The 26993-nt window shown below is 58.8% G+C and overlaps 1 protein-coding gene across 6 annotated transcripts; it reads left to right on the top strand.

Moving 5' to 3' along the window:
• The first annotated feature begins 373 nt into the window (after window positions 1-373).
• FLNA (filamin A) lies at window positions 374-26412 on the top strand. 6 transcript variants are annotated; one of them, XM_012758161.3, is made up of 48 exons: window positions 374-528; window positions 3673-4162; window positions 7161-7409; window positions 7511-7608; window positions 7709-7856; window positions 8504-8622; window positions 8717-8794; window positions 8887-9049; window positions 9133-9333; window positions 9871-10008; window positions 10092-10215; window positions 10345-10481; window positions 10582-10775; window positions 10909-11022; window positions 11114-11257; window positions 11834-11957; window positions 12040-12200; window positions 12287-12377; window positions 12455-12624; window positions 12847-12964; window positions 13084-13346; window positions 13596-14193; window positions 14288-14461; window positions 14541-14703; window positions 14784-14944; window positions 15034-15204; window positions 15582-15705; window positions 15795-15951; window positions 16599-16788; window positions 16946-16969; window positions 19714-19961; window positions 20074-20169; window positions 20320-20422; window positions 20511-20651; window positions 20755-20883; window positions 21061-21234; window positions 21335-21496; window positions 21587-21790; window positions 21867-22019; window positions 22135-22257; window positions 22354-22620; window positions 22765-22902; window positions 23151-23266; window positions 23810-23942; window positions 24732-24908; window positions 25074-25292; window positions 25380-25583; window positions 25928-26412. In XM_012758161.3, the coding sequence occupies exons 2-48, from the start codon at window positions 3790-3792 to the stop codon at window positions 26113-26115; spliced, it is 7944 nt and encodes a 2647-aa protein (XP_012613615.1). In that variant the 5' UTR covers window positions 374-528; window positions 3673-3789; the 3' UTR covers window positions 26116-26412. The 6 variants fall into 6 exon arrangements, with proteins under 6 accessions (XP_012613615.1, XP_012613617.1, XP_012613620.1 ...); XM_012758163.3 differs by having other exon boundaries at window positions 9136-9333; window positions 25928-26301; XM_012758166.3 differs by having other exon boundaries at window positions 13842-14193; window positions 25928-26301.
• Window positions 26413-26993: the final 581 nt, after the last annotated feature.

Genomic DNA, 26993 nt, shown 5'->3' with positions numbered 1-26993 from the left:
GCGGGGGGGGGGCGCAGAATCCAACTTGCCTGGCCAGCCCAGGCTTGGGGCAGACACAGGGGACTGTAACTGTGGGTGGCTTCCTAGAAGAGGTGGCCTTGGGGCTGGGCCTTTCCAGCTGGGGAGCACTTGGCTCTCCCAAACTTAGCCATGCAGCGTCGTTGCAGTTGGGCCTGTGTGGGCCCTGCAGGCGCAGGAGGCGAGCCCCCTCCCTGGGGCCTGGCGTCCCTCAAGGGGCGGTGAGCTCATGGGAGGCGGCGACGCCAGGCGGCCGAGTAGCTCAAGCGCAGGGCACGTCCCCGCCCCCCATCCCCGTCCCTGGCTCCTGGGCGATTTTACCAATTAAGGCTTTCTCGCCGAGCCGGGCGCGGGGCGGGGTGCGGCCAACAAGAAGACGGGTGGCGGTGGCCCATTCGCGTGGAGGCGCGGCGCGCAGCGGACGCCCGTGGAGCCCTGAGGCGCTTGGCACCAGCGCAAAGGCAAGCTGAGCGCCACCCCGCGGTCGCCGGCCGCCCGCAGGGACAGCAGGTGAGGCCTCAGTTGCTCGGCTCCGCGCTGGCCAGGGCGAGGGTGGAGAAGGCGGCGGGCGGAGAGGCCTGAGAACGCAGGCGTTGGCTCGCGTCCAGACCCGGGCCAGGTTCAGCTGGGGTGCATGAGCGTGATGGAGGCGCCCCTGGCGTCGGGGAGTGGGTGTACGGGGACTGCCTTCCGTAATTTGCCCATGGGCAGTGTCCGTCCCACGAGTGTGGGAGCCCAAAGCCACGAAGGTGCCTGAAAGAGAGGGTGTCTGGGCCTTTGGCAGGAGACTGGCGCCTGTGCAGCTGCCCATGAACCAACCACTGCATGCCTGTATGGGAAAGACCGCACAACACCAGGTCCTTGCATGGGCTGAGGGTGAGCGGACCCGTCCTGGAAAGGCACTTCTAAGCCAGTGTGACCGCTGGGAGGGTGGGTCCCTTGCTAGTGCAAGTCCACAGCTGCTTTGGACACAGGGGAGCTGGTTCTGGGACTGCTGTGGAGCCATAGCAGGGGTGTGGCCAGGCCAGATTCCCCTGCTGGGCCCTGGGCCTTGTCCCAGGTTGGCTCTGGGCTTGATGTTCACTGCCAGCCGGATGTGAGCAGTAGAGTCCCCAGTTTCCCATGCCACCTGGGCCGGGAAATTAGGTGAAATCCACTGGCAGGCCCATTTGTAAGTGCTCCAGGCTGAACTGTCAAAGTGGGAGCTTGGAAAATGGGGGCCCTCATCTGCCACACCAGCCCAGGTCTCTTCTCACCTTGCCAATCTTCTGTTTTCTTCCCTCCTGGCGCCCCCTGGCTACAAAGGCCTGGAAAGGACTCCTAAAGTATCCCAGCTAAAGAGCCCCTGGCCTTGGGGCTATAGCTCCCTGTGGGAGGGCCTGGCCTGGGGTCTGAGGGCCAGCGGGATTGTGGTGGGCGGGGTGTGTCTAACATCCAAGAATCTACTCCAAATAAGGGAAAATATGAAAGAGCTGGATTTTGGCTTCCCAGGACTATCCGATCTGGGGGCTTTGGGATCAGGCGACATCTGGTGGTGATACTGTGTCCTCCTCGGGAGAAGAACCCTCTACACTCTCATTCCTTGTTTTCTCTAAATAGAGAAAACCTAGGGCTGGAAGCCAGGACACCCACCTTCTGACACCCTTTCTGCTGGAACTGAGTACTGGTCAGTTCCTCTGACTCAGTTTCCCTGCTCTCTGAACATTAAGGAATGAACCCAGGTGACCCAGCTGGATGGCACTTAGTGGAGAGAAAATCAGTTTTTGATGTAATTCCAGCCCTGGGAACTTGTTTCTCAGTGGGGCACAGGGATCAGAAGGACAACTTTAAGTCTGTCTTGATCTGTACGGGGTCCCCCTTCACAGCTGTCCCTCCCATCTCCCCAGCTCCCAGACACAACAGCGTGGTGCATTTTGTGCAGATGTGTCTGAAAGTGGTCAGGAGAGGAGAGTGTACAGGGGGTGTGCCTCAGTACTTAGAAAATGTCATTTGGATCCCCCCAACCACCACTTGTGGGAAAAACAGTGGGGTTACAGATATCCCCGAAATGGACGTGTTGATAGGCAGGGCAGATGCTGGCTGGGCTTGCAACCCCACCACCAAGGCTATGGGAGAGTCAACCATATTTGGGCATGACATGCTGGCCAACCCAGGGCTTTCTTCTCCTACTGTCTTTGGCAGATAAATTAATTATTACTAGAATCAAGCAGTATGGACAGAGACCTTTCTTTCTAGAAAAAAGACATAGAGAAGGAGTGCGGGGTGCGCACTAGAGAGGGTAGCTACACAGGACTGAGAGGAAGAGTCCACTCTGGGGGAGAAGCCATAGGTAGACTGGCTTCTCTTGACTGAAGAGAGTGGCAGTGAGTGTCCCCAACAATGCCCTTGCCCCTGTACCTTTGCTGGTCTCCGACTCAGCAAAGCAGTGTCTGCACCATCTCTAGTTATCTACCAGAGAATTCATTTTGAGTGAATAGCTCCCCACTGCTCTGGGGACACAGTCCAGGTTTCTGAGCAAGCCTTGGCAACATTATGTTTCATAGTCTCCCTACCCCTGACCCTCTGGCCCCCTTGTCCTTGGGCCCCCTATGTACCTGCCACCACACCTGAAGCCCACCCACACCCAGCCTGCCAAGCCTTATGAGAACCCTTGAGTAGGTCCTCTGGGTATGGAAGGCCATTCCCCTCAGCCCCTTGCCCAGCCAGGGTCACACTGGGCTAGGGACCATTCTGACTGAAGAGGAACCTCCTCCCCAGCCCCAGGTGACCAGCATGGAAGGTTAGGCGGACACAGGCTGCCTCTGCACGTATGACAGGCGCCCTCTGTCCGTTCCCATTGGCTTGCCGGGGCCCCTTCAAAGGCTGTTTGCTCCTGGAGTGCTGGCGGCCTCCAGGCCCAGTGCCCCATTTCCTCCTGGGTGGAGCGAGGGAGGAGGGAGGGAGGAAGGGAAGGGGAAAGGAAGGAGAGAGGGAGGCGGTGGGAAGCAGTGGGCGCAGGTGGGCAGTCGAGGGCCGTGCAGACGGGAAGGGCGGGCCTGGGGCAGGGGCCCAGCGGGGCCCAGCCGGGCAGCCGCTTCCCTGGCGTTGCGCACGCAAAGCGCTCCCAGAGGTGCCTGCTGGGGCGGCGCTCTCCAAGGCTTCGCTCTTAGGATGCAGCCCCTGCCCGCAGCTGCCTGGGCAGCTGGGAGCTTGGGGAAGGGGGACGACGGCAGAGGGCGCGAGCGGGGTGCAGGGACAGGGCGGAGCCCAAGTGACTCAGGGACCACAGCCACCCCACCCACCGCAGGGGCCTTGGGGAAGGAAAGTCCCTGTAAGGGTTGCCGACTGGAGGCCAAGCAGTTCTGTGCCAGACGCTGCTCGGTCTTTTCTTGCTCTGGGGCGGGTTTTCTACAAGGCTGGAGCGAGGCTTTGGGGCCTGGGAACATCCTTGCCCCCTTCAGGGCCCATCGACCTTCTTCCAAGCTTGACGTTCAGTGCTTCCGTGGGAGCCGGGACCCGCTGGGGCATTCCAACGGGCGGGGCGGGGCGGGGCGGGGCGGGGCGGGGCGGGGCGGGCGCGACCCCCGAAGCCCCACCCCACGGCCCCGCCTCGTGGGAAGCCCGCCTCCTAGCCCCGCCCTCAGCCTGCATTTAAAGGGCTCGCTCTTCCCGCAGCACAACGTCCGCTCTCTGCCTCGCCTCCTGTGCGTGCCGAGGTGCCTGCGACTTTAATTAAAGGGCCGTCCCCTCGCAGAGGCTACAGCACCGCCCCCCGGCTCCTCGCGCCTCAAAATGAGTAGCTCCCACTCCCGCGTTGGCCAGAACGCGGCGGGCGCGGCTCCGGGCGGGGGAGGCGATACGCGGGACGCCGAGATGCCGGCCACTGAGAAGGATCTGGCGGAGGACGCGCCGTGGAAGAAGATCCAGCAGAACACGTTCACGCGCTGGTGCAATGAGCACCTCAAGTGCGTGAGCAAGCGCATCGCCAACCTGCAGACGGACCTGAGCGACGGGCTGCGGCTCATCGCGCTGCTCGAGGTGCTCAGCCAGAAGAAGATGCACCGCAAGCACAACCAGCGGCCCACCTTCCGCCAGATGCAGCTCGAGAATGTGTCGGTGGCGCTCGAGTTCCTGGACCGCGAGAGCATCAAGCTCGTGTCCATAGGTGAGGGCGCCGGGCGGGCGGAGACGGGGACTCCGTGCGTCCTTCCATCCCCCCCGGGCCCCTCCAAATCCCCCTTTCCTGGCTGCAGCGCAGGGCTCTGGGCCCCAGGACTGCCCTGCTCCACGCGGGCCTCGAGAACAAAGGCGCGCGGGCGGGCTGGCCGGCTGGGTGTGCGAACCGCTACGTGCCCCCGCCCGCTGCACCCCGGCTGGCCCACGCCCAAGCTGAGCTCACATCCTCCGCAGGCCGCGCCCCCACCGCTGCGGCCACGGAGGGAGAGGGCCTGGGGGCCGGGCACTGGTCAGGCTCCTGGCCCTGCACCCCGCACCCCAAATCCAAGGAGGAGGAGGCCTGGGTTGTCCCCCTACAGCAGTTTAGAGAAGGCCCTCTATCCTTCAGGAGCCCTTGTGGTTCCAAAGTGGTGATTGGAACTTGTGGGTGCCATTGTCTATGGCTCAGGGCTTCTTCTGTCCCTGGAACATGGGTCAACCATAGGAGAGATGGCTCCAACTCCCAGTTTAGATCCCCACCTCCTGGGGAACTTGGGGGCCAGAGTGAGGCTTAGCCAGCAAAACTACACAGGAGGTGAGTTGAGTGTGGTTGAGTGAGGGACCTGGCTGACAGTCTTCTTGGACACAAACTTTGCTGTTCATCTTGAGTCAACTCTTGCTTGCATGTAGGCCTTGGTTTTCTGCATCTAGAATGCAGGAGTTTCTTGGGAGATGCTCCATTGTGCACTGGTCCATTGCCAGCCCAGTGTCTGTGTCACTGGGCTGGAGAGGCTGGCATTGGTCTGGCCTACTACAGCATCCCAGGCCTTTCTCAACAGGGGGGCTGGTGGGGGACAGGCAGCAGAACTGGTGACTTCCAGGGACTGTGGAACAGGGAGAGGAATGAACCGCTTTTCTTCAGAATTGAAAGGGACCTTCCAGTTATCCCTATGACCTTGGAATGATCCTTGCTGAGCCTAAGAAAGTGAGGGACCAAGACTTGGGTTACTCTAGCCACTCAGAGAGTAAGTCCAAAGAGCCGAAGTTCTTTCTTTGGAATGCCAGTTGAAGCAAGGCGGAGGCCCACCCCCCAGTTCCAGCCTCAGGCTAGCCAAGCTGAGTCATCTCTGAGTGGGGGGGGCAACCGGATGTGGGGAGGCGGGCCACACCCCTGCTCTTTTGGGGGGGGTCTCCTCCCTTCTCCCCTCCTCCTTGTGAGCTGGCTGGAGCAGGCCTAGTTCCCAGAGCTTTGCCATATAAGGCAAAAAAATGTTGGAAAGCGGCAGTGATTAGGGGAGGGAGGGGGCCGACTGGCCCTGGGCTAGGGAAGGGGGGTGGGATAGGGCGGGGCCATCCAGCCAAGCTGTCTCCCAGCCAGGGGCCCTGGTCCTTCCCACCCTCTCTTGGGAGGGGAATGGGCCCGGCATAGGCTGGCCTAATATGGACCAGGGGGAGGGCCCAGCCCTACCTACCAGGGCTGGGGGACCAGGCCTTGCTTTGCCCATGCAGGTCACTGTGGGCTCTTGTACTGGACCGAGGATTCTCGGGGTCAGGGCCTGGTGGGTCAGGGCCTGGTGGGAAGCCTTGGCTGGCCTTGTGTGCTTGCCTTGTGCCCTGGGTCTTCTCTGACTCCCCTCCTCATCCTCCCTCCTGCCATTTGGGGAGAGCAAAAGGCAGCTGTGGGGGCCAGGACCAACCTGGGAACAGGGGAAGCTGCTCTGCTTTGAGCAGCTCAGCTGCTTCCCCAGGTACTGCCTGGATTGGGAGGCCACCTGCCATTGATGGCCCTTTTGATGGTGTCCATCCCCTTCTCACAGGCCCACCCCTGCCCACATGAGTTGACTCACCAGACAAGTATTTTCTCTGATTATGGGACAGGCCAACAGGGTTTCCAAAGATGAACTCTTAGAAAGCCCCAGCCAACGCCCTTGAGAAGGCTGAGACTCGAGGGTGGCCCTGGGTGGAGCCCAGAGGGGTTGCCATGGTGATGGGGGTGCAGGGTGCCTGCCCTAACCACTTCCCCTGTGGTGAGCATGGTGGCTGCCTGAGGTGCAGGGGACCATTTGGTGGCAAGTGGGGCAGACAGTAGGCGGCAGCAAATGGGCTGTGCTGAGGCAGCGGGACTTGGGGACCCCACCCAAGGCCTCAGCCACCCAAGCTCACAAGCAGGGCCCTTAGTGTCCAACCCAGGCTCACCCAGCCCACTCCTTCCTCCTCTGGCTGGGTGATGGGGCCCCCACAATGTCTCGTGACCATCACCCCAGCATTTCCCAATGGGTCCCAGTGAGTCAGGGTCATGTGGTCACACCACTGGTTCCTTTGGGCTCCTGGCCCCTCCCCCAAGCCAGGCCTGGAGCCGCCTCCTGCAGCCTCCCGACCCCCCAGACCTCCAGCTTGGCTCCGGGGTGTGGAGAGGAAGTGGGCAGTGGGGAGGGGCGGGGTTCGACCCCTTTACCCAAAGGGTCCTTGCCCAACTCTTCTACTTCCCCTGCCTCACACTACCCACCCACTCTGGAGCAGCAGTTATATTTCCCAACTACCCTGTGCCAGCCAGTCTTCCTCTTCCTCAGTCCCAGCCCAGCTATGGAGGTCAGGGCCCTGGTTTCTAGGCCAGCTAGGGCTGGACTACTCCTGGTTTCCCATGGACCCCTGGAGATGGGTGGTGGGCCCCCACTTTGGCAGCTATGTGCAGAATAGGTCTGTCTGGGCCCAGGGGCTTCCAGGAATGGCCCCCTTATTGTACTGCATTATCATTGTATAGACACAATGGTTGTCTCCCCAGAAATCTCCTTCCCTATGAAGATCCCCTGGTATCCTCATGGGGACCCTGGGCAGAGAGGGCCTGATCCACACCCTGCCCCTGGCTGGAAGGGGAACTCTACTTTCTCCCTGACCCCACAGCTCGAGAGTGAGCTGACCCCTTGTCTGGCCCCTCCAAGGCTGTGGGGAAAGGGCAGGAATGCCAGGCCGGCCCTGCCTGCCCAGTACTGCATTCCTTTGCCTCACAGACAGTAAGGCCATTGTGGATGGGAACCTGAAGCTGATCCTGGGCCTCATCTGGACCCTGATCCTGCACTACTCCATCTCCATGCCCATGTGGGATGAGGAAGAGGACGAGGAGGCCAAAAAGCAGACACCCAAGCAACGGCTCCTGGGCTGGATCCAGAACAAGTTGCCACAGCTGCCCATCACCAATTTCAGTCGCGACTGGCAGAGTGGCCGGGCCCTGGGTGCCCTTGTGGATAGCTGTGCTCCGGGTGAGGGGGCGCAGGGGTGGGGAAGATGGGGCTGCAGCTGTCTGTGGGGAGCCTGCAAGGGGGTCCTGCAGCCCCCAGCCTCAACCTTCTTTGTGCCACAGGCCTATGTCCTGACTGGGACTCCTGGGACGCCAGCAAGCCTGTGAACAATGCACGGGAAGCCATGCAGCAGGCCGACGACTGGCTGGGCATCCCACAGGTATGCCCCCGCCTGGCATGGCTCTGGGCTTTTGGGGGGCCATGTTTGCTGTGGGGAGAGACTCAGAGGCCCAGTGGCTCCTGGTTTCTCCTTATGTCAGGTGATCACCCCTGAGGAGATCGTGGACCCAAATGTGGATGAGCATTCTGTCATGACCTACCTGTCCCAGTTCCCCAAAGCCAAGCTGAAGCCAGGGGCTCCGCTGCGGCCCAAATTGAACCCGAAGAAAGCTCGAGCCTATGGGCCAGGTGAGGGAGCCCAGCCAGGGGTGCACCTGTGTACTGCTGTCCTCCCCATGGGACAGTGTACTCTTGGAGGTCCTAAGGGATCTTGGATCACATAGTGGCTAGGTGATGAAACACTACCCAAGAGTCAGACAGGAGTGGTTTAGGACTGGTTAAAACTGATCACTTGACTAGACAAGAGAGTGCTGGTAAGTTCTTCAAGTCACTTAAGCCTGTGGTGAAGCCACAGGGAGGAAGGGAGGGAAGGAGGACCCAGTGGGCTTTACTGTAAATGGAAATGAACCAGGTTGTGGTAGCAGGGACCTGAAAGCTAGTCAGGATCACATGGGAGCAGAGGCCCAGGCAAAGGGTTGGGCAGCAAACCCGAGCATTCCAGAAAACAGGCACAGGCCTGTCCCTGCAGCAAGAGCACCGCTGAGTCCAGAGGCTAGCCTCAGTGTGTAGGGGTTTATGCTGAACTAACTCGCCCAGATTGGAATGTGCCTGGCTAGGGGGCAGGCAGGCAGGGGCACGGAGCCTTGAGTGCTGCATCCCTTGATACTCCTGAAGGGCCAGGGGCTCTACCTGCCTGCCTGTCTTAGTGTCTGGGAAGGGGCTATGGCTGTGGCCCTAGTAGCTGGCCCATGGCTTGCTCACCCTCCCCCCGGCAGGCATCGAGCCCACGGGCAATATGGTGAAGAAGCGGGCAGAGTTCACTGTGGAGACCAGAAGTGCTGGCCAGGGCGAGGTGCTGGTGTACGTGGAGGACCCAGCCGGACACCAGGAGGAAGTAGGGCCACCTATTGGCAGTGGAGGGCCTGGTAGTTGCCCCCTTTGGGTGGGGCCACTGATAGCAAAGGCTCATGGGCACCTTTCCACCACAGGCAAAAGTGACTGCCAACAACGACAAGAACCGTACCTTCTCTGTCTGGTATGTCCCCGAAGTGACGGGGACTCATAAGGTGAGCCCTTGGCCAATGGGGAGGCTGGTGGCTACAGGCAATGGCTAGAGAGCTCTGACCCTGCTCTCACGGCCTGCCCCTCCTGGGAATAGGTCACTGTGCTCTTTGCTGGCCAGCATATCGCCAAGAGCCCCTTTGAAGTGTATGTGGATAAGTCACAGGGTGATGCCAGCAAAGTAACTGCCCAAGGTCCTGGCCTGGAGCCCAGTGGCAACATTGCCAACAAGACCACCTACTTTGAAATCTTCACGGCAGGTGAGGGGAGGCTGCTGAGGCCTGGATGGTCTATGGGGAGGGTCACCTTGGGGCCCAGGAGCTGAGCTGGTGCCTTGTGGCAGGAGCTGGCACAGGCGAGGTGGAGGTCATGATCCAGGACCCTGCAGGACAGAAGGGCACAGTGGAGCCTCAGCTAGAGGCTCGGTGCGACAGCACATATCGCTGCAGCTACCAGCCCACCATGGAGGGTGTCCACACGGTGCACGTCACGTTTGCTGGTGTGCCCATCCCTCGTAGCCCCTACACTGTCACTGTTGGCCAAGGTAGGCCTGGCCCTGGCTGCCGTCCACTGTGACACTGCAGCCTGAGCCTCCCACAGGAGGGGGAGCCCACAGGGGCTGCTCCCACTGTAGCCCTGCCTGGGTGCCCCTGGTCTCTGAGCTTCCACTGTCTGGGCACACTCTATCTTTCTTCCCTTGCTGGGACCCTTCCGCTTCCTCCTCCTCGCCGCTCTCCATCTCTCCATGCTTTCACCTTTGGAAGAGTTCGCTCCAGCTGTCTAGAAACCTGCTGCTCTCTGCTCTGCCCACAGGGTCAACGGTACTTTAATCTGTCTTCTTCTTGGAAGGGAGGGCCAGGTAGAACTCTGGGCTGGTGTGGAGCAGACGGGAGGAGGCCTGCCATGTCCTGGCCGGGGCTACAGTCCTGGGGTCCTGTCATTCCAGTTCTTTCTTGCATGTCCCTCACTAGCCAAGCTCTGGGGAACCCTCCAATCCTGATGGCCTGGCCCTGTGGGGGGCAAGGGAGTGGGAGACCCAGCCCCAGCTCCCACCAGTTCAGCCAACCCCTCTGCCCCATAGCCTGTAACCCAGGTGCCTGCAGGGCTGTTGGCCGGGGCCTTCAGCCCAAAGGTGTGCGGGTGAAGGAGACAGCTGACTTCAAGGTGTACACAAAGGGTGCTGGCAGCGGGGAGCTGAAGGTCACCGTGAAGGGCCCCAGTAAGTTGGCCTGGGGCTGGGGTGGGTTGCAGTAGCCTCTGGGTTTGCTGCTGGGCAGGCCTGAGGTCTTCCTTGTCTGGCAGAGGGTGAGGAACGTGTGAAGCAAAAGGACCTGGGGGACAGCGTTTATGGCTTCGAGTATTACCCCACGGTTCCTGGGACATACACAGTCACCATCACGTGGGGTGGTCAGAACATCGGGCGCAGGTGAGGCCCCTGGGCGTTTCTCTCCCTGCTTTGCACACTCCACATCCTCCCTCCTATTTGTAGGCTCTTCCTTCCTGGCCCGCAGATCAGTGCCCTCAGTGTTCCCCTATGTGGTTCTCTCATTTTTAGTCCCTTCGAGGTGAAGGTGGGCACCGAGTGTGGCAATCAGAAGGTGCGGGCCTGGGGCCCTGGGCTGGAGGGCGGTGTTGTTGGCAAGTCAGCAGACTTTGTGGTGGAGGCCATTGGGGACGATGTAGGCACCCTGGGTAAGTTGGAGGCTGCAGCGTGGGCACCTGGGGACAGAGGGAGGCAAGGGTAGTCCCTCTGAGACTCCAGGGTACTGAGAGGACTGGTGGCTCTTATCAGGCTTCTCGGTGGAAGGCCCCTCACAGGCCAAAATTGAATGTGACGACAAGGGAGATGGCTCCTGTGACGTGCGCTACTGGCCCCAGGAGGCTGGTGAATATGCTGTTCATGTGCTGTGCAACAGTGAGGACATCCACCTCAGCCCCTTCATGGCTGACATCCGCGACGCACCCCAGGACTTCCACCCAGACAGGGTAAAGGGCATACAGCACTGGCCTGAGTCTTGGCCTCCTGCTTCTGCTTCTCTGTCTCTCCGGCTACCCTGCCTGGTTTGTGGCTTTGGTGGCCCTGACTTGGTCCCCTTAAATCTGGGTGGTCTCCTATCAGGTGAAGGCACATGGGCCTGGATTAGAGAAAACAGGTGTGGCCATCAGCAAGCCAGCAGAGTTCACAGTGGATGCCAAGCATGCTGGCAAAGCTCCTCTCCGGGTCCAAGTTCAGGTGAAGTGCCCATTCATCTTGGGGGCAGTGTTGCTGGGTACCCAGGCCTGGGCATTGACCAGTGGGCCACCTGCTTCTGCCTTCCTTGCAGGATAATGAAGGCTGCCCTGTGGAGGCATCAGTTAAGGACAACGGCAACGGCACTTACAGCTGCTCCTATGTGCCCAGGAAGCCAGTGAAGCACACAGCCATGGTGTCCTGGGGAGGTGTCAGCATCCCCAACAGCCCTTTCAGGGTGAGCTGGACCTCCTGGGCCTTTAGCCCATCTCCACAGATAAAATTCACATAGCACATGATTCATCCATGCAAAGCAGACAACTCTGTGGGTTTTATTTAGTACACTCAGAGTTGAGCAGCCATCACTACAATCTATTAATAAGTTTAGGACATTCTCATTATCCTAAAAAGAACCTCCCCACCCTCCCAACTCCCGCTCCCCCAGTACCTGGCCTGCTTTCCATCTCTGGATTTGCAGGGATCAGTGCTTTATTCCTTTCGTGGCTGAATAATAAGCCATTGCATGGATGGCCACATTTGTTTGTCCATTCACTTGCCAATGGACACTTAGGGTGTTTTTACCGTTAGGTTATTGTGAATAGTGCTGCTGTGAACATCTGGGTACAGGTTTGTGTGGACATGTAGTTACCTAGGAGTGGAACTGCAGCATCCTATGGTCACTCTATGTTTAATCGTTTGAGGAACTGCCACATGCTTCCCAAGGCGACTACACCATTTCACGTGCCAGTCAGCAGTGGGTAAGAGAGATTCTGCCTTTCCTCCAAACCCTTGCACTTGCCCCTGTGCCCTGCAGGTGAACGTGGGAGCTGGCAGCCACCCAAACAAGGTCAAGGTATATGGCCCGGGAGTGGCCAAGACAGGGCTCAAGGCCCATGAGCCCACCTATTTCACTGTGGACTGCACAGAAGCTGGCCAGGGTAAGGCCTGGTTGTGGGTAGGAGGGCAGGTGGGTGGGGTGTCCCTGTGAGGTCCCAGCCTCTGCTCCTTCTCTCACTGCAGGGGATGTCAGCATTGGCATCAAGTGTGCCCCTGGAGTAGTGGGCCCTGCTGAGGCTGACATTGACTTTGACATCATCCGCAATGACAATGACACCTTCACAGTCAAGTACACACCCCGTGGAGCTGGCAGCTACACCATTATGGTCCTCTTTGCTGACCAGGTAGGTGCTGCTGTTCCCAGCCCCTAAAACTGCTGTATGTAAGCGTGCTACTCTCCTCTCAGCCCCTCTCCTCCCACCGCTTGCAGGCCACACCCACCAGCCCCATCCGGGTCAAAGTAGAGCCCTCCCATGATGCCAGCAAGGTGAAGGCCGAGGGCCCTGGTCTTAGTCGCACAGGTGAGGACAAGTACCCTGTGGGAGGTTGAGGGGCATCAAGGGTGGGAGGCCTTGGGACATGGTCACTGTCTCCTCAGGTGTGGAGCTTGGCAAACCCACCCATTTCACAGTCAATGCCAAAGCCGCTGGCAAGGGCAAGTTGGATGTCCAGTTCTCAGGGCTTGCCAAAGGGGATGTGGTACGAGACATGGATGTCATTGACCATCATGACAACATTTACACAGTCAAGTACACTCCTGTGCAGCAGGTAGCCATCTTGCCCCCTTCAGCCACACCCCTCCGCTGCAGTCATTGATCCTACATGGCAGCCTAGGTGGGCCCCTCCAGAGGGCTTACTGCCCAGTGTTTCTCACCTGGGAGAGGAGAGGCATGGAGGGCCAGGAAGGGTGTTGGGGAGCACAGCCCAAGTGGGGCAGCTAAAGGCCAGGGAAACCAGGGCCCTGACCCATGACTTTTGTGCCCCTCCCAGGGTCCTGTAGGTGTCAATGTCACTTACGGAGGTGATCCCATCCCCAAGAGCCCATTCTCAGTGGGAGTATCTCCAAGCCTGGACCTCAGCAAGATCAAGGTGTCTGGCCTGGGAGAAAGTAAGTAGTTGGAGCCCTTATCACGGTCACTGAGGACCTCTTAGCCAGAGTCTCACCCCAGGGGCTGCCTGAGCTGGGCTTCATAGTTCTTTCTCTCCCTTCTTTCATCATTTCAACAGAAGTGGATGTTGGCAAAGACCAGGAGTTCACAGTCAAGTCAAAAGGTGCCGGTGGTCAAGGCAAAGTAGCATCCAAGATTGTGGGCCCCTCAGGTGCAGCGGTGCCTTGCAAGGTGGAGCCAGGCCTGGGGGCTGACAACAGTGTGGTGCGCTTTGTGCCCCGTGAGGAGGGGCCCTATGAGGTGGAGGTGACCTATGATGGCATTCCCGTGCCTGGCAGCCCCTTTCCTCTGGAAGCCGTGGCCCCCACCAAGCCTAGCAAGGTAATTGGGGTGTGAGGGACCCTAAGGGTAGAGTCTACTGCATTATCAGAGGGCACCCCATCTTCTCCAGACTCGTCCTTGCTCTTTCTCTATTGTCCTCATGACTGACAGATGGCCCAACTGGCAGGCCTGCCCATATCCCTGTTTGGTGGGGATGGGAAGCCAGGGCCAAAGGAGGTAGACAGAGGGTCAGACTGGAGGTCTGGGGTCAGGGAGGTGGCCTTGGCTCCTGATACACCCTTCCCTCAGGTGAAGGCATTTGGCCCAGGGCTGCAGGGGGGCAGCACAGGCTCCCCTGCCCGCTTCACCATCGACACCAAGGGCGCTGGTACAGGTGGCCTGGGCCTGACAGTGGAGGGCCCCTGTGAGGCACAGCTTGAGTGCCTAGACAACGGGGATGGCACATGCTCTGTGTCCTACGTACCCACTGAGCCTGGGGACTACAACATCAACATCCTCTTCGCTGACACCCACATCCCTGGCTCCCCATTCAAGGCGCACATAGTTCCTTGCTTTGATGCATCCAAGGTCAAGTGCTCTGGCCCTGGGCTGGAACGGGCTACTGCTGGTGAGGTGGGTCAGTTTCAAGTGGATTGCTCAAGCGCTGGCAGTGCGGAGCTGACCATCGAGATCTGCTCGGAGGCAGGCCTGCCAGCTGAGGTGTACATCCAGGACCACGGCGATGGCACACACACCATCACCTACATTCCTCTCTGCCCCGGGGCCTATACTGTCACCATCAAGTACGGTGGCCAGCCTGTGCCCAACTTCCCCAGCAAGCTGCAGGTAGAGCCTGCAGTGGACACCTCAGGCATCCAGTGCTATGGCCCTGGGATCGAGGGCAAAGGTGAGGGTACCCACCATGGGATACATGAGGGAGGGTGCACGTGGGGAGCCAGGGTCCCTAGACCTCTGGGCCTCCTCCCTGTGTCCTGTTATAGGTGTCTTCCGTGAGGCCACCACTGAGTTCAGTGTGGATGCCCGGGCTTTGACACAAACTGGAGGGCCACACGTCAAGGCTCGTGTGGCTAATCCCTCAGGCAACCTAACTGAGACCTACGTGCAGGACTGTGGCAATGGCACATACAAAGTGGAGTACACACCTTATGAGGAGGGTATGTGTTCAGGCTCCCTTGGGCAGGGGGCAGGTAGGGCCAGGCCAGGCTTCTCCTGACCTGGCCTGCCCTCCTCTAGGCCTCCACTCTGTGGACGTGACCTACGATGGCAGCCCTGTGCCCAGCAGCCCCTTCCAGGTACCTGTGACGGAGGGCTGTGATCCCTCTCGGGTACGTGTTCATGGGCCAGGCATCCAAAGTGGCACCACGAACAAGCCCAATAAGTTCACTGTGGAGACCAGGTAAGTAAGCTGCCTGAAAGGCAGGGTTGGCTGATGGGCCTGGGAATACTAGGGAATGACGAGCTATCTATTTGGACCAGGGGAGCTGGCACAGGGGGCCTGGGCCTGGCTGTAGAGGGCCCCTCTGAGGCCAAGATGTCCTGCATGGATAACAAGGATGGCAGCTGTTCAGTTGAGTACATCCCCTACGAGGCCGGCACCTACAGCCTTAACGTCACCTATGGTGGCCACCAAGTGCCAGGTGAGGTGGCGGCCAGGGCGTGGCTGGGACTGTCCGCTCATCCCCACTCTTATCTTATGTAGCTGCCATCCCCCTACCCCGACCCCCAGGCAGTCCTTTCAAGGTCCCTGTACACGACGTGATGGATGCATCCAAGGTCAAGTGTTCTGGGCCTGGACTGAGTCCAGGCATGGTCCGCGCCAACCTCCCGCAGTCCTTCCAGGTAGACACAAGCAAGGCTGGCGTGGCCCCACTGCAGGTCAAAGTACAAGGGCCCAAAGGTGAGTGTTCACATACCTGGGAACCAGGAGCAGCGTCCTCTTTGAGGGAGCTGGGGAAAGACACTGACAGGTATGCAGGTAGTTGGTAGAAGAGCCTCAGGTGACAGTGGAGCCAGTAGGGAGACCAAGCAAGAGGTGGTGGAACAGATAGGATGTGGCTACTGAGCAGATGTGGTGAGAGGGAAGGCAGGCAAGGGTACAAGATGACTCCCACATTGGTGTCTTTTGTGCCACAGGGGCTCCAGGCCATTCCCAGGGTTGGGCAGATGATGAGGTGTGGTCTAGGTGTGGGGCTTAGCCTGGCCATCCAGTGTGGTGGGAGTAGGGGTGGGGACCCAGGGGACTGGCTAAGGTTCTATCCCTGGGACTGGGGCCAGGCCTGGTGGAGCCAGTGGACATGGTGGACAACGCTGATGGCACCCAGACTGTCAACTACGTGCCCAGCCGAGAAGGGCCCTACAGCATCTCAGTGCTGTATGGAGAAGAAGAGGTGCCCCGGAGGTAAGAGGCAGGGCCCACCACTTGTCTTAGAAAGCCCAGGCTTGGTGCAAAGAGCCTGTCTGACTACTTAAAACACCCCGGCCCCACAGTCCCTTCAAGGTCAAGGTGTTGCCTACACACGACGCAAGCAAGGTAAAGGCCAGCGGCCCTGGGCTCAACACCACTGGTGTGCCCGCCAGCCTGCCTGTGGAATTCACCATTGATGCAAAGGACGCAGGGGAAGGCCTGCTGGCTGTCCAGATCACGGTGAGCTGAACTGCAGATGCAGATGTGAAAAAAGGAGGCAAAGGGGCCCAGGCCTGGGTGGCTGGAGGGTGGGGCAGCTGGCCCAGTTCAGGTCTCATCTCCTAGGGAACTGCACCAGGGATGGGACAGAAGGGCAGCTCTTCTGCCTTTAGTTCACTTAAGCTATGAGTACCTTAGAATGGAGGTGACAGGCACAGGCTTACACACACACTTGCTCACTACTGACTTTTGAGCACATTACCAAAGCTTTTAGTGCCTCCATTTCCCCACCTGCAATATTCTCATGGGGCAGGTATAAGGATAGAACCCTGAGATCTCCTAGGTGAGCTCCTACGCAGGCCCTGGGGCCAAGGATGGGATCCAAGAAATGTCACAGGGATTTGGGTAAAGCAGAATGGGCACCAAGCTCCCTGGCCCTGTCGTCGTGTGGGGAGTGTTAGGCATTTTAGGGTTTCCATTCTGGGCTCTGCCCATGGGAAAATAAAGAACAATGCCAATTCCAGGCAGCCATTTGGAGCCACAGCAGTTGAGAAGCCCGGAGGCTGTCCCTGTAGCAGTGGTGCTTGGCATTCCTTCAGGAAGGCCTGAGGCAGGCCTAGACCTGGTTAGGCTTGGCCCAACCACCTCCCCTACACTCTGCTACACAGGACCCTGAAGGCAAGCCCAAGAAGACACACATCCAAGATAACCATGATGGCACGTACACAGTGGCCTATGTGCCAGATGTCACAGGCCGCTATACCATCCTCATCAAGTATGGCGGTGACGAGATCCCTTTCTCCCCATATCGCGTGCGTGCTGTGCCCACTGGGGATGCCAGCAAATGCACAGTCACAGGTGAGCCAGCCCACCAGTGGCCACCATGGTGCTCCGCACGGGGCTTGGGTATGCCTGTGTGCAAGGGCTCGCTGCTTGGGGCGGCGTGTGGGAGTGGGGGCCGCCCCCTGAGTGACTCACCTGACCTTTCTCCTTGCTCTCTGCCCTCTCACCTCAGTGTCAATCGGAGGTCACGGGCTAGGTAAGCTGCTTGCTGGGGCCACTTCCAATGCCCCTCCTGCTCAGAGGGGCAGCTTCCTTTCCTCTTGGGGCTAATTCCCAGGACAGTTCCAGCTGCAGCTCTAGGCAGGGACAGAGGGGGGGGGCACACAAGACAAGGCCATGGGCTGGAGGGTTAGGGCCCAGGGAGGCTTCCAGAGCTGAGCATGAACGTTCTAGCCCTTCCCCTCTCTGGGCCTTTATTCCCCCATCTGAGAACTCGGGTTGCAGCTGAGAGCTTTGGGGTGAGGTGTATCCTGAGAGGCACACCACTGGGGACTTTGGGGTCTGGGGATCTTGGCACCCCAGGGAAGCACAGGGCTTCTGTGTGGACTGAGGCGACAAAGGGTCTGCCCCACTCAATGGAAGTCCCCAGCCCTGGCCAGATCCACAGACCCCCATCCCCACCTCCCAGGGGCCTCTGTGTCCCGGGCTGGGGAGGTGCATGAGGGGGTGGGGCTGGCTGGTAGTGTAGTAGCGCCAGTGTCGACTGCTTGGGCAGCTAGCATGGAGGGGCCTGGCCCAGCCTCAGAGCCCCAAAGTGCACTCTTTGACCCACCTTCCTCCTTCCTTCCCTTCCCCTGTTCCCACAGCAGTGACGTTATTCAGTGTCCAACTAGGCATGGAGGTTTACCTGCCCCAGCCAGGGCCACCCGAGAGATGCTGATAAAAGGCTACAACTGCTCAAAGGCAAAGTGGCCAGGGAGAGGGTTAGAGGGTGGCTAGGGTCTTGTGGCAGGAGCTAGATGACTTTGTAGAGCAGGCCATGGGATCTGAGATGACAGGTGTGTGTGTGCAGGGCAGGGGACTAAGGGATACTGGGAGGGGTGCTGATTACAGGCTTTGGGGGCCAGGGGAGCCAGGAGCAAGACTCATAGTGACCTCAGTCTCCATAGCTGTGTGTAGAATAGAGGCAGAGAGCCCTGCTGCAGGGCTGACATTGCTCTTGATCAAGCCAGAGGGCTGGCTTGGGCCATGCTGGTGGCTATGGGGCTTCATGGGGGAGCCAAATTAGGGGCTGTACTTTGAAGATGGAGTGGCCAAGACCTGCTGATGAGCTGGGGGCTGGGCGGGGAATGGGGGGAGCCAGTGTACCTGTGAGGTTGGGGCCCATGCCACTAGCTAGATCAGGCATCCTCAAACTACGGCCTGTAGGCCACATGCAGGTGTTTTTGCCCTTTTTTTTTTTTTATTTTATTTTTTTTTTGATACAGAGTCTCACTTTATTGCCCAGGCTAGAGTGAGTGCTGTGGCGTCAGCCTAGCTCACAGCAACCTCAAACTCCTGGGCTCAAGCAATCCTGCCTCAGCCTCCCAAGTAGCTGGGACTACAGGCATGCACAACCATGCTTGGCTAATTTTTTCTATATATATATTAGTTGGCCAATTAATTTGTTTCTATTTATAGTAGAGACAGGGTCTCGCTCTTGCTCAGGCTGGTTTCGAACTCCTGACCTCAAGCAATCTGCCTGCCTTGGCCTCCCAGAGTGCTAGGATTACAGGCGGTAGCCACCATGCCCGGCCCCGTTTGTTTTTTTTTACTTCAAAATAAGATATGTGCAATGTGCATGGGAATTTGTTCATAGTTTTTTTTAAACTATAGTCCAGCCCTCCAATGGTCTGAGGGACAATGAACTGGCCCCCTGTTTAAAAAGTTTGAGGACCCCTGAGCTAGATGGTGTGGGGCAGGCACGAATGAAGCCTCCAGGGCAGCATGGGCAGCAGGCAGCCAGGTCTAGAGCTCAGGAGAGGCGCCTGAGCTGCGTAAGGCCAGCATGCAGCCTAGTGCAGCAGGAACCCTTGGCAGTTAGGGGGACTTGGTGGCCGGTTCCCTTGAACTTGGCCCTCAAGTGGGTTCTATGCTCCTAGCTGCTTCCCTGGTAGGAGGCCAGGCTACAAGAAATGCTGTCACTGCCAGGCCTCACAGCCCACAGCCCCCCAAGCCTCCACAGCTCAGCCCCAGATCATAACGTCACTGTCCCTCCCCTTTCCTTGGGTACTCTGGGGCCCTGGATGCTGCTCAGTTGCTCCATTCTTGCAACTCAGCAATGGTGGCTGTGGCTTGGGCCTCCTGTCACCTGTCCCCCCCCTGGGTGCTGCCACAACTCTGCCAAGCCTGCTGTGCTGCGCTACTCGGGTGCTAACCCCACTGCCTCCCTGTTTCCCTGCCTCCGCCTGTGCCAGGCTGCTTCTCACTGCGAGCCTCTGGTTGAGTGAGCATTCTCAGTTGTCAGGAAACTCCAGTTTCACCTTCAGGCCCAGAGGTAGGGAAGCGAGTGTCACATCCCTCCCCACGCTGCAGCAGGACTCTGCCTCATCGTATCCACACACAGCATTGGGGGCTGGGGCCAGGCCACAAGGGTCTGCAGGCAGCCATAGACCTAGCCAGAGCACTGGCATTCATCAGTATGGGCCATGGTGCCTCCTGAAGCTGAGCTGGCAAGGGAGGTGGCAGTCAATACTTGTGCCAGGATGGGCCCTTCATTTTCCTCCCAGGCACCTAGGTGCCCCCCATCAGGCCTTTCCCACATGGGCACTTGAGGTGGTCAGGAGAACCCTTCCTGCCTTCTGAGAAACCACTCGCTATCCCAGCTTGGTTAGGGTGGGGCAGGAGGCCTGGCTGTGCTTGGTGGTGGCAATAAGAGGCCTGTGTGGGTGGCAGACAGGAGTAGCCCAAATCCAAGCTCATGCTCTGGCCCCCCTTTGGGGACCCACCCTGCTCCACCAGGTGCTGGCATTGGCCCCACCATCCAGATTGGGGAGGAGACAGTGATCACTGTGGACACAAAGGCAGCGGGCAAAGGCAAGGTGACTTGCACCGTGTGTACCCCTGATGGCTCAGAGGTAGACGTCGACGTGGTGGAGAATGAAGATGGCACCTTTGACATCTTCTACACAGCCCCTCAGCCAGGCAAATATGTCATCTGCGTGCGCTTTGGTGGTGAACATGTGCCCAACAGTCCCTTCCAAGTGACGGTGAGGAGGGGCCAGGGGTGGATCAGCAGAGGGGTCTTAGCAGGTCCTGGCCTGTCCCCCTGGGGCCCCTATGTGGCGACATAATCTCCAGCTCTCTTGCTTTGCCCTGCAGGCTCTGGCTGGGGACCAGCCCACGGTGCAGCCCCCATTACGGTCTCAACAGCTGGCCCCACAGTACACCTATGCCCAGGGTGGCCAGCAGACCTGGGTATGGCCTGGTCCGCCTCCTCCCAGCATGCCCAACCCAAGGGGACTCTGGGGCTGGCTAGCTTGGTGTTCTGTGAAACCCTATTTCACTACATGTGAGGAGGGCCCCCAGTTCCCCAGCCCCTCACCCAGGCCCTCTGTCTCCACACAGGCCCCAGAGAGGCCCCTGGTGGGCATCAACGGGCTGGATGTGACAAGCCTGAGGCCTTTTGACCTCGTCATTCCCTTCACCATCAAGAAGGGAGAGATCACCGGTAAATGGGAGCTGGGAAGGATCTCAGGAGCTGAGGGGGCCAGTGTGTGCTGACGGGCCACCCTGACTGTGGCCCTGCTGCCCTACAGGGGAGGTCCGAATGCCCTCCGGAAAGGTGGCACAGCCCACCATAACCGACAACAAAGATGGCACTGTGACTGTGCGGTATGCACCCAGCGAGGCCGGCCTACATGAGATGGACATCCGCTATGACAACATGCACATTCCAGGTGGGCTTGCCCTGCCTCTGCCCACCCTACCCCACCTCACAGAGAGACAAGGGTGGGAGAGACACAAGGCTGCTGTTCCATGAGGTCCTTCTTCCTGCCTCAGGAAGCCCCTTGCAGTTCTACGTGGATTACGTCAACTGTGGCCATGTCACTGCCTATGGGCCTGGCCTCACTCACGGAGTGGTCAACAAGCCTGCCACCTTTACCGTCAACACCAAGGATGCAGGAGAAGGTGAGCAATGGCTCTCTCTTGATCTGCTATGTGCCCAGGATGCCCTGGCACAGCCAAGGGCTAAATTCAGAAGATATTCTCAAATGGGGCTCCCTGGCCTGCTGCCCTGGCTTCTACTTGGCCATCAGGACTCCTCACCCATGTAGGCCTAGCAGGGTGTCCCACAACTCTCTCCAGGGGGCCTCTCTCTGGCCATCGAAGGTCCATCCAAAGCAGAAATCAGCTGCACTGACAACCAGGATGGAACATGCAGTGTTTCCTATCTGCCCGTGCTGCCTGGTGACTACAGCATCCTTGTCAAGTACAACGAGCAGCACATCCCAGGCAGCCCTTTCACTGCCAGGGTCACAGGTGGGTGGCACCGAGTAGTGATGTGATGGAAGCAGGTGACAGGGCGGACATAGTCTCCTGTGACTGGGTGCACAGTGATGGATGGTCTGCCCCCCACTAGGTGATGAATCGATGCGTATGTCCCACCTAAAGGTGGGTTCTGCTGCTGACATACCCATCAACATCTCAGAGACGGACCTCAGCCTTCTGACAGCCACTGTGGTGCCACCCTCAGGTCGGGAGGAGCCCTGTCTGCTGAAGCGGCTGCGTAATGGCCACGTGGGTAAGAGACCAAGGGTGCCAGGGCTCTTTTAGGAAGGAGGGAGTCTTTGGGCCCATACTTCCCCCAGCTGACAGCCCTGCCCTTGCCCAGGTATTTCGTTCGTGCCCAAGGAGACAGGGGAGCACCTTGTGCATGTGAAGAAGAATGGCCAGCACGTGGCAAGCAGCCCCATCCCAGTGGTGATCAGCCAGTCAGAGATCGGGGATGCCAGCCGTGTTCAGGTCTCGGGCCAGGGTCTCCATGAAGGCCACACCTTTGAGCCTGCAGAGTTTATCATTGACACTCGAGATGCAGGTAGGTGGTGGCTCCCTGCCAGCTGGGGTGGGACTACTATGCTTGATACCCTGGCTCAGGAGTGTCCATCCCCCAGGCTATGGTGGGCTTAGCCTGTCCATTGAGGGCCCCAGCAAGGTGGATATCAACACAGAGGACCTAGAGGATGGCACCTGCAGGGTCACCTACTGCCCCACTGAGCCTGGCAACTACATCATCAATATCAAGTTTGCTGACCAGCATGTGCCTGGTGAGTTCAGTAGCCATGTGCCTTCCCTGCTACTTGGCAGCCCTCCTTGTCACACCCTAGGGCCATCTGCGGTGTATAACCTTTGTGGGGCATGGACTGCATTTTCTTCCTGCAGGTAGTCCCTTCTCCGTGAAGGTGACAGGCGAGGGCAGGGTGAAAGAGAGCATCACACGCAGGCGACGGGCCCCTTCAGTGGTCAACGTTGGCAGTCATTGTGACCTCAGCCTGAAGATCCCTGGTAGGGAGCCGGGGAGGGGTCCTGGGGCTCAGGCAGCCCCAAGCAGAGGGGCAGGTCCCAGGGTTCTTGCTCACCAGGTTGTCTCCCACCTTGTAGAAATTAGCATCCAGGACATGACAGCCCAGGTGACCAGTCCATCAGGCAAGAGCCACAAGGCCGAGATTGTGGAAGGGGAGAACCACACCTATTGCATCCGCTTTGTGCCTGCTGAGATGGGCACACACACAGTCAGCGTCAAGTACAAGGGCCAGCATGTACCTGGGAGCCCCTTCCAGTTCACCGTGGGGCCCTTGGGAGAAGGAGGAGCCCACAAGGTCCGCGCTGGGGGCCCTGGCCTAGAGAGGGCTGAAGCTGGAGTGCCAGGTGGGCCTGCTTACCCACTGAGCTCTTGCTCTCCTGGGCAGGGTGGGTGGAGGAAGTAGCAAGCAGTCAGATCGATCTTGGCCATGCTTAGAGGGGACTGAGGACAGGGAGCAACTCTCCATGAGAACACACTTTCTCCCACAGCCGAATTCAGTATCTGGACCAGGGAAGCTGGTGCCGGCGGCCTGGCCATTGCTGTTGAGGGTCCCAGCAAGGCTGAGATTTCCTTTGAGGACCGCAAGGATGGATCCTGCGGTGTGGCCTATGTGGTTCAGGAGCCAGGTACTAAGAGCTTGGCTGGAGTTGGAGGAGGTGGGGCCTGAGTGTGGGTGATGGTCCCTGGGGTTGCACAGACAGGCCCTCCTGGCTCCTACCCTCCACCTTGAGGTCCTAGAGCCACTCAGGCTGTTTGTGGGAGGTGGAAGGCCCAAATGCTTAGGAGCTGGGGCTTTCCAGCACACTCTCCTTGGGTGGCCCTTGGGGATATGTATGTGGTGCCCCCAGCAGCTTTGTGCTCTTTCTCTGCCCAGGTGACTACGAGGTCTCAGTCAAGTTCAATGAGGAGCACATCCCTGACAGCCCCTTCGTGGTGCCTGTGGCTTCTCCATCTGGCGATGCCCGCCGCCTTACTGTTTCTAGTCTTCAGGTGAGGCACTGAGAGAAACCGTCCGCCTGGGGTTCCTGGGCCTGGCCAGACCAGAGCCACCACAAAGAGCAGGCCTCAGCCCTGTGTTGAGTGACCTGCCTGGCCCACCTATGGGCACCAGGCCTCTGCTCTGGCCAGGTGCAGCCCACACTTGGGGTTGGCAGGAAATACCCTGCCCACCGCATGGAGTTTTTCTCGTGTCTCATGTCTAAAGGCTTTGAACAGAAGCCTGTGCCCCTTGAGCACCAGGGCTGAGGTTTAAAGAGGGACAGCCTGCCAGGGCTGGGTGCTGTCCACAGTGTGGGGCCACCCACCCTTCCTGCCACTTGGGTGTATATGATTACAGAACATGGGTCTAGGGGATGGGAGTTCGGGTGGTGTATGCCCATGGCTTGCTGCTCCTTGAAAATGAATGGCTCTCCCTCTTTAAACCAAGTTGGATGCCAAATGGGTAAGTGCAACCCATGGGCTTCCTGCTTCTGGGGCCTTGCCCTCCTCCCTTGCCCCAGCTACCCCATCTAACCACATCTGCTGTGCTTCCAGGAGTCAGGGCTAAAGGTCAACCAGCCAGCCTCTTTTGCAGTCAGCCTGAATGGGGCCAAGGGGGCAATCGATGCCAAGGTACACAGCCCCTCGGGAGCTCTGGAGGAGTGCTATGTCACAGAGATTGACCAAGGTGAGGCCCTGTCCCTGCCCGGCCACCCAGCCATCTGCCCTGGCCCCACTGGGGGCAGCAGACCTCCCCAAGCTTTGCCCAGCTGGCTGGAAACAGGCTGAGAGCACAAAAGGAAGGTACAGATTCTGTAAGCAGCCAAGACTGGGGCCCCAACTCCTGGGTCCTCTCAGCCAAGCAACCTTTCCTCAACTGGTGACCCAAGCCCTTGGGGATCTGACTTGCTAGTCACAGCCACTAGGAAGGACTTCTGCATGCAGTACCATGCAGTCTTTAGATAGAGAGGCCCAAAGTGTAGCCATAGGGCTGCCCAACCCTACAGCCAGGAGCACTATGGCACTCACAGACAGGCCTGTGGCAGCTCTTAGGGCAGGAGGAGCCAGCAGGCTCTCTCACTGGCTTCATAGTCTCGTCATGCCCCTTCCCAGCTGCACGACCTGAAGCAAGTTCCTGCCTGGCTCTGAGCCCCAGTTAACACACTGGGGATGTGATATTCATGGCAACCTTTCTGAGGAAGCAGTGAGGAATGTGTCTTGCTTGTAAACAATTTCTGTCCAAATGAGCCTCAACAGCGGCTGCTCGAGTGTCTAAAGCTTCAGCCCTCAGCCTTCAGGAGGTCTGTGCTGCAGGTTGTGGGTGTCCAGCATGGCCCTGGAGGCAGCAGACTGGGCTCCAAGGAGCCACTGGGTGAAGAAAACAGGGAGGGTCATGGTTGAGGCTGTCCTCTAAGATTCCATTTGCTAGTTACAGAGGAGGGACCTCAGGCCCACAGTGTATCCTTCTGCTCCCCAGATAAGTATGCTGTGCGCTTCATCCCACGGGAGAATGGCATTTACCTGATTGACGTCAAGTTCAATGGCACCCACATCCCTGGAAGCCCCTTCAAGATCCGAGTTGGGGAGCCTGGGCATGGAGGGGACCCAGGCCTGGTGTCTGCCTATGGAACAGGCCTAGAAGGTGGTGTCACAGGTAGGTCGATGAGTACAGCTTCAGGTGTGGATGCAGCTCCTAGGGCCTTGTCTCCAAGCTCTTGGTGACAACAGGAGGTACCTAGAGGTGACAAGCCTGCACTGGGTGTCTGAGGACAGGGAGGCAGGCCAGGCTGGCTCTCTGCCTGACCTCCCATGCTCTCAGGGAGCCCAGCTGAGTTTATTGTGAACACAAGCAATGCGGGAGCTGGTGCCTTGTCGGTGACCATTGACGGCCCCTCCAAGGTGAAGATGGATTGCCAGGAGTGTCCTGAGGGCTATCGTGTCACCTACACTCCCATGGCACCTGGCAGCTACCTCATCTCCATCAAGTATGGTGGCCCCTACCACATTGGGGGCAGCCCCTTCAAGGCCAAAATCACAGGTGAGCCTAGGGCCAGGCTGCTGGTACCTGCCCACCCAATGCCTGGCACTCCAGCCATCTCTTAGCCCCACCCACTCTACTCCGTAGGCCCCCGTCTCGTCAGCAACCACAGCCTCCATGAGACATCATCAGTGTTTGTGGACTCCCTGACCAAACCTGCAGGTGCCCCTCAGCATGGGACCCCAGGCCCAAGTCCTACCGATGCCAGCAAGGTGGTAGCCAAGGGCCTGGGGCTGAGCAAGGCCTACGTAGGCCAGAAAAGCAGCTTCACAGTAGACTGCAGCAAAGCAGGTGGGCAGCACAGACCCCCATCCTGGCCTTCCAGAAAGAGAAGGCCAAAAATAACAGGATGGCCAGCATTAGGCAGGAGTGGAAACCACCTTTGGGGGCACGGCTAGCACTTTTAGAGCCTCCTTCCTGCCATCTCCTTTACCCCTCAAGAAAATGCCTTGGAAGAACTGGAGTTTCCTATGCTGGCTTGGGTAGGGGGAGAGTACTGGCAGCTCTTTAGGAAGCACTGTCACCCTGGAATAGGCTAGGAAGGGGATACAGGAGGGGGAGGAGGGGCTAGCGTAGTCACAGCCAAAGGAAGGGGGCTGGGGCCTATGACTGACTGATGCCCCTTCCCACCTCAGGCAACAACATGCTGCTGGTGGGAGTCCATGGCCCAAGAACACCCTGCGAGGAGATCCTGGTGAAGCACGTAGGCAGCCGGCTCTACAGCATCTCCTACCTGCTCAAGGACAAAGGGGAGTACACGCTGGTGGTCAAGTGGGGTGATGAGCATATCCCAGGCAGCCCCTACCGAGTTGTGGTGCCCTGAGCCTGCTGCCCATGCCGGCCAGCAGCTCCCATGACAAGACATGTCCCCATGCCTGCCCCACTACTCAAGCAGCCCCACCCTCCCCTGCCACCCCCTCACTGTGGCCGCCCACCCTGCGCTGTACTCACCTGCCTCTCCCGGCAGCCTCTGGCCTCTTGGCCTTCACTTGGGCAGAGGAAGCCATTTGGTGGTGCCGCCTGTCTTCTTTGGTTTTGGAAGGAGTGAGGGATGGGGGTCCTGTGCATGACCATCCATTGGTTCTCTTCCCCAGCCAAGAGAAATAAAGTTTTGCTTATATTCTCTGGGTGGCTGCAGCTTTTCTGGGGTAGGGGACTAGGTAAAGGCCAACCTGGCAAGGGTGCCAACAGGGCAGATAAAAGTATGGGCCATGCCCAGGCTGCTGCACCTACAGGTAGCCCCTCCTGCTGACCAAGTGCCCAGGGACCCCTGCTTCACCTTACCCCTGATTTCCAGAAAGCTCCATCCGTACTTGCCTTCTCTTTGTTCCCTGGGTTTAAACCAATGTGAGGACAGGGGTGTATGTGGACCCCAGAATAGGGCCTAGGAGAAGGCCAGGTGTAGGGAGGCAAACTGCTGGGAGGGAGGGCCCATTACTGGGTAGGGTAGGCTCAGGAACCTTGTTGCAGGTGACCAGATAATCAGGAGGAATCCCAGGGAAACATGGCACCCAGGTGTCCTTGTTTGTCCTGTCTTCCCTCCCTAGACAGACCTTGCCGTGACTCTCTCTTGCTATAGGCCCCTTGCTAAACACTCCTTCCTCTGTATCCCTGCCTAAGGGCTCCCATACCAGCCCATGCGTCTCACACCCTGAAAGTGAACCCAAAACACAATATCCCAAGTCCTATCTTCTGGTGCCA

Source organism: Microcebus murinus, unplaced genomic scaffold (assembly GCF_040939455.1).
Source record: "Microcebus murinus isolate Inina unplaced genomic scaffold, M.murinus_Inina_mat1.0 scaf003_hap2_Mmur4.0, whole genome shotgun sequence".
Classification (NCBI taxonomy): Eukaryota; Metazoa; Chordata; class Mammalia; order Primates; family Cheirogaleidae; genus Microcebus; species Microcebus murinus.
The sequence above is the reverse complement of the archived record's forward strand: the minus strand, read 5'-3'. Positions and strand labels throughout refer to the sequence as shown.

Coding starts and splice junctions, on each gene's coding strand:
- FLNA (XM_012758161.3), top strand. CDS start 3,790: ATGAGTAGCTCCCACTCCCGCGTTGGCCAGAACGCGGCGGGCGCGGCT. Junction 20,884..21,060: donor CACCAAGGATGCAGGAGAAG/GTGAGCAATGGC, acceptor AACTCTCTCCAG/GGGGCCTCTCTCTGGCCATC. Junction 22,258..22,353: donor CCTCAGCCTGAAGATCCCTG/GTAGGGAGCCGG, acceptor CCCACCTTGTAG/AAATTAGCATCCAGGACATG.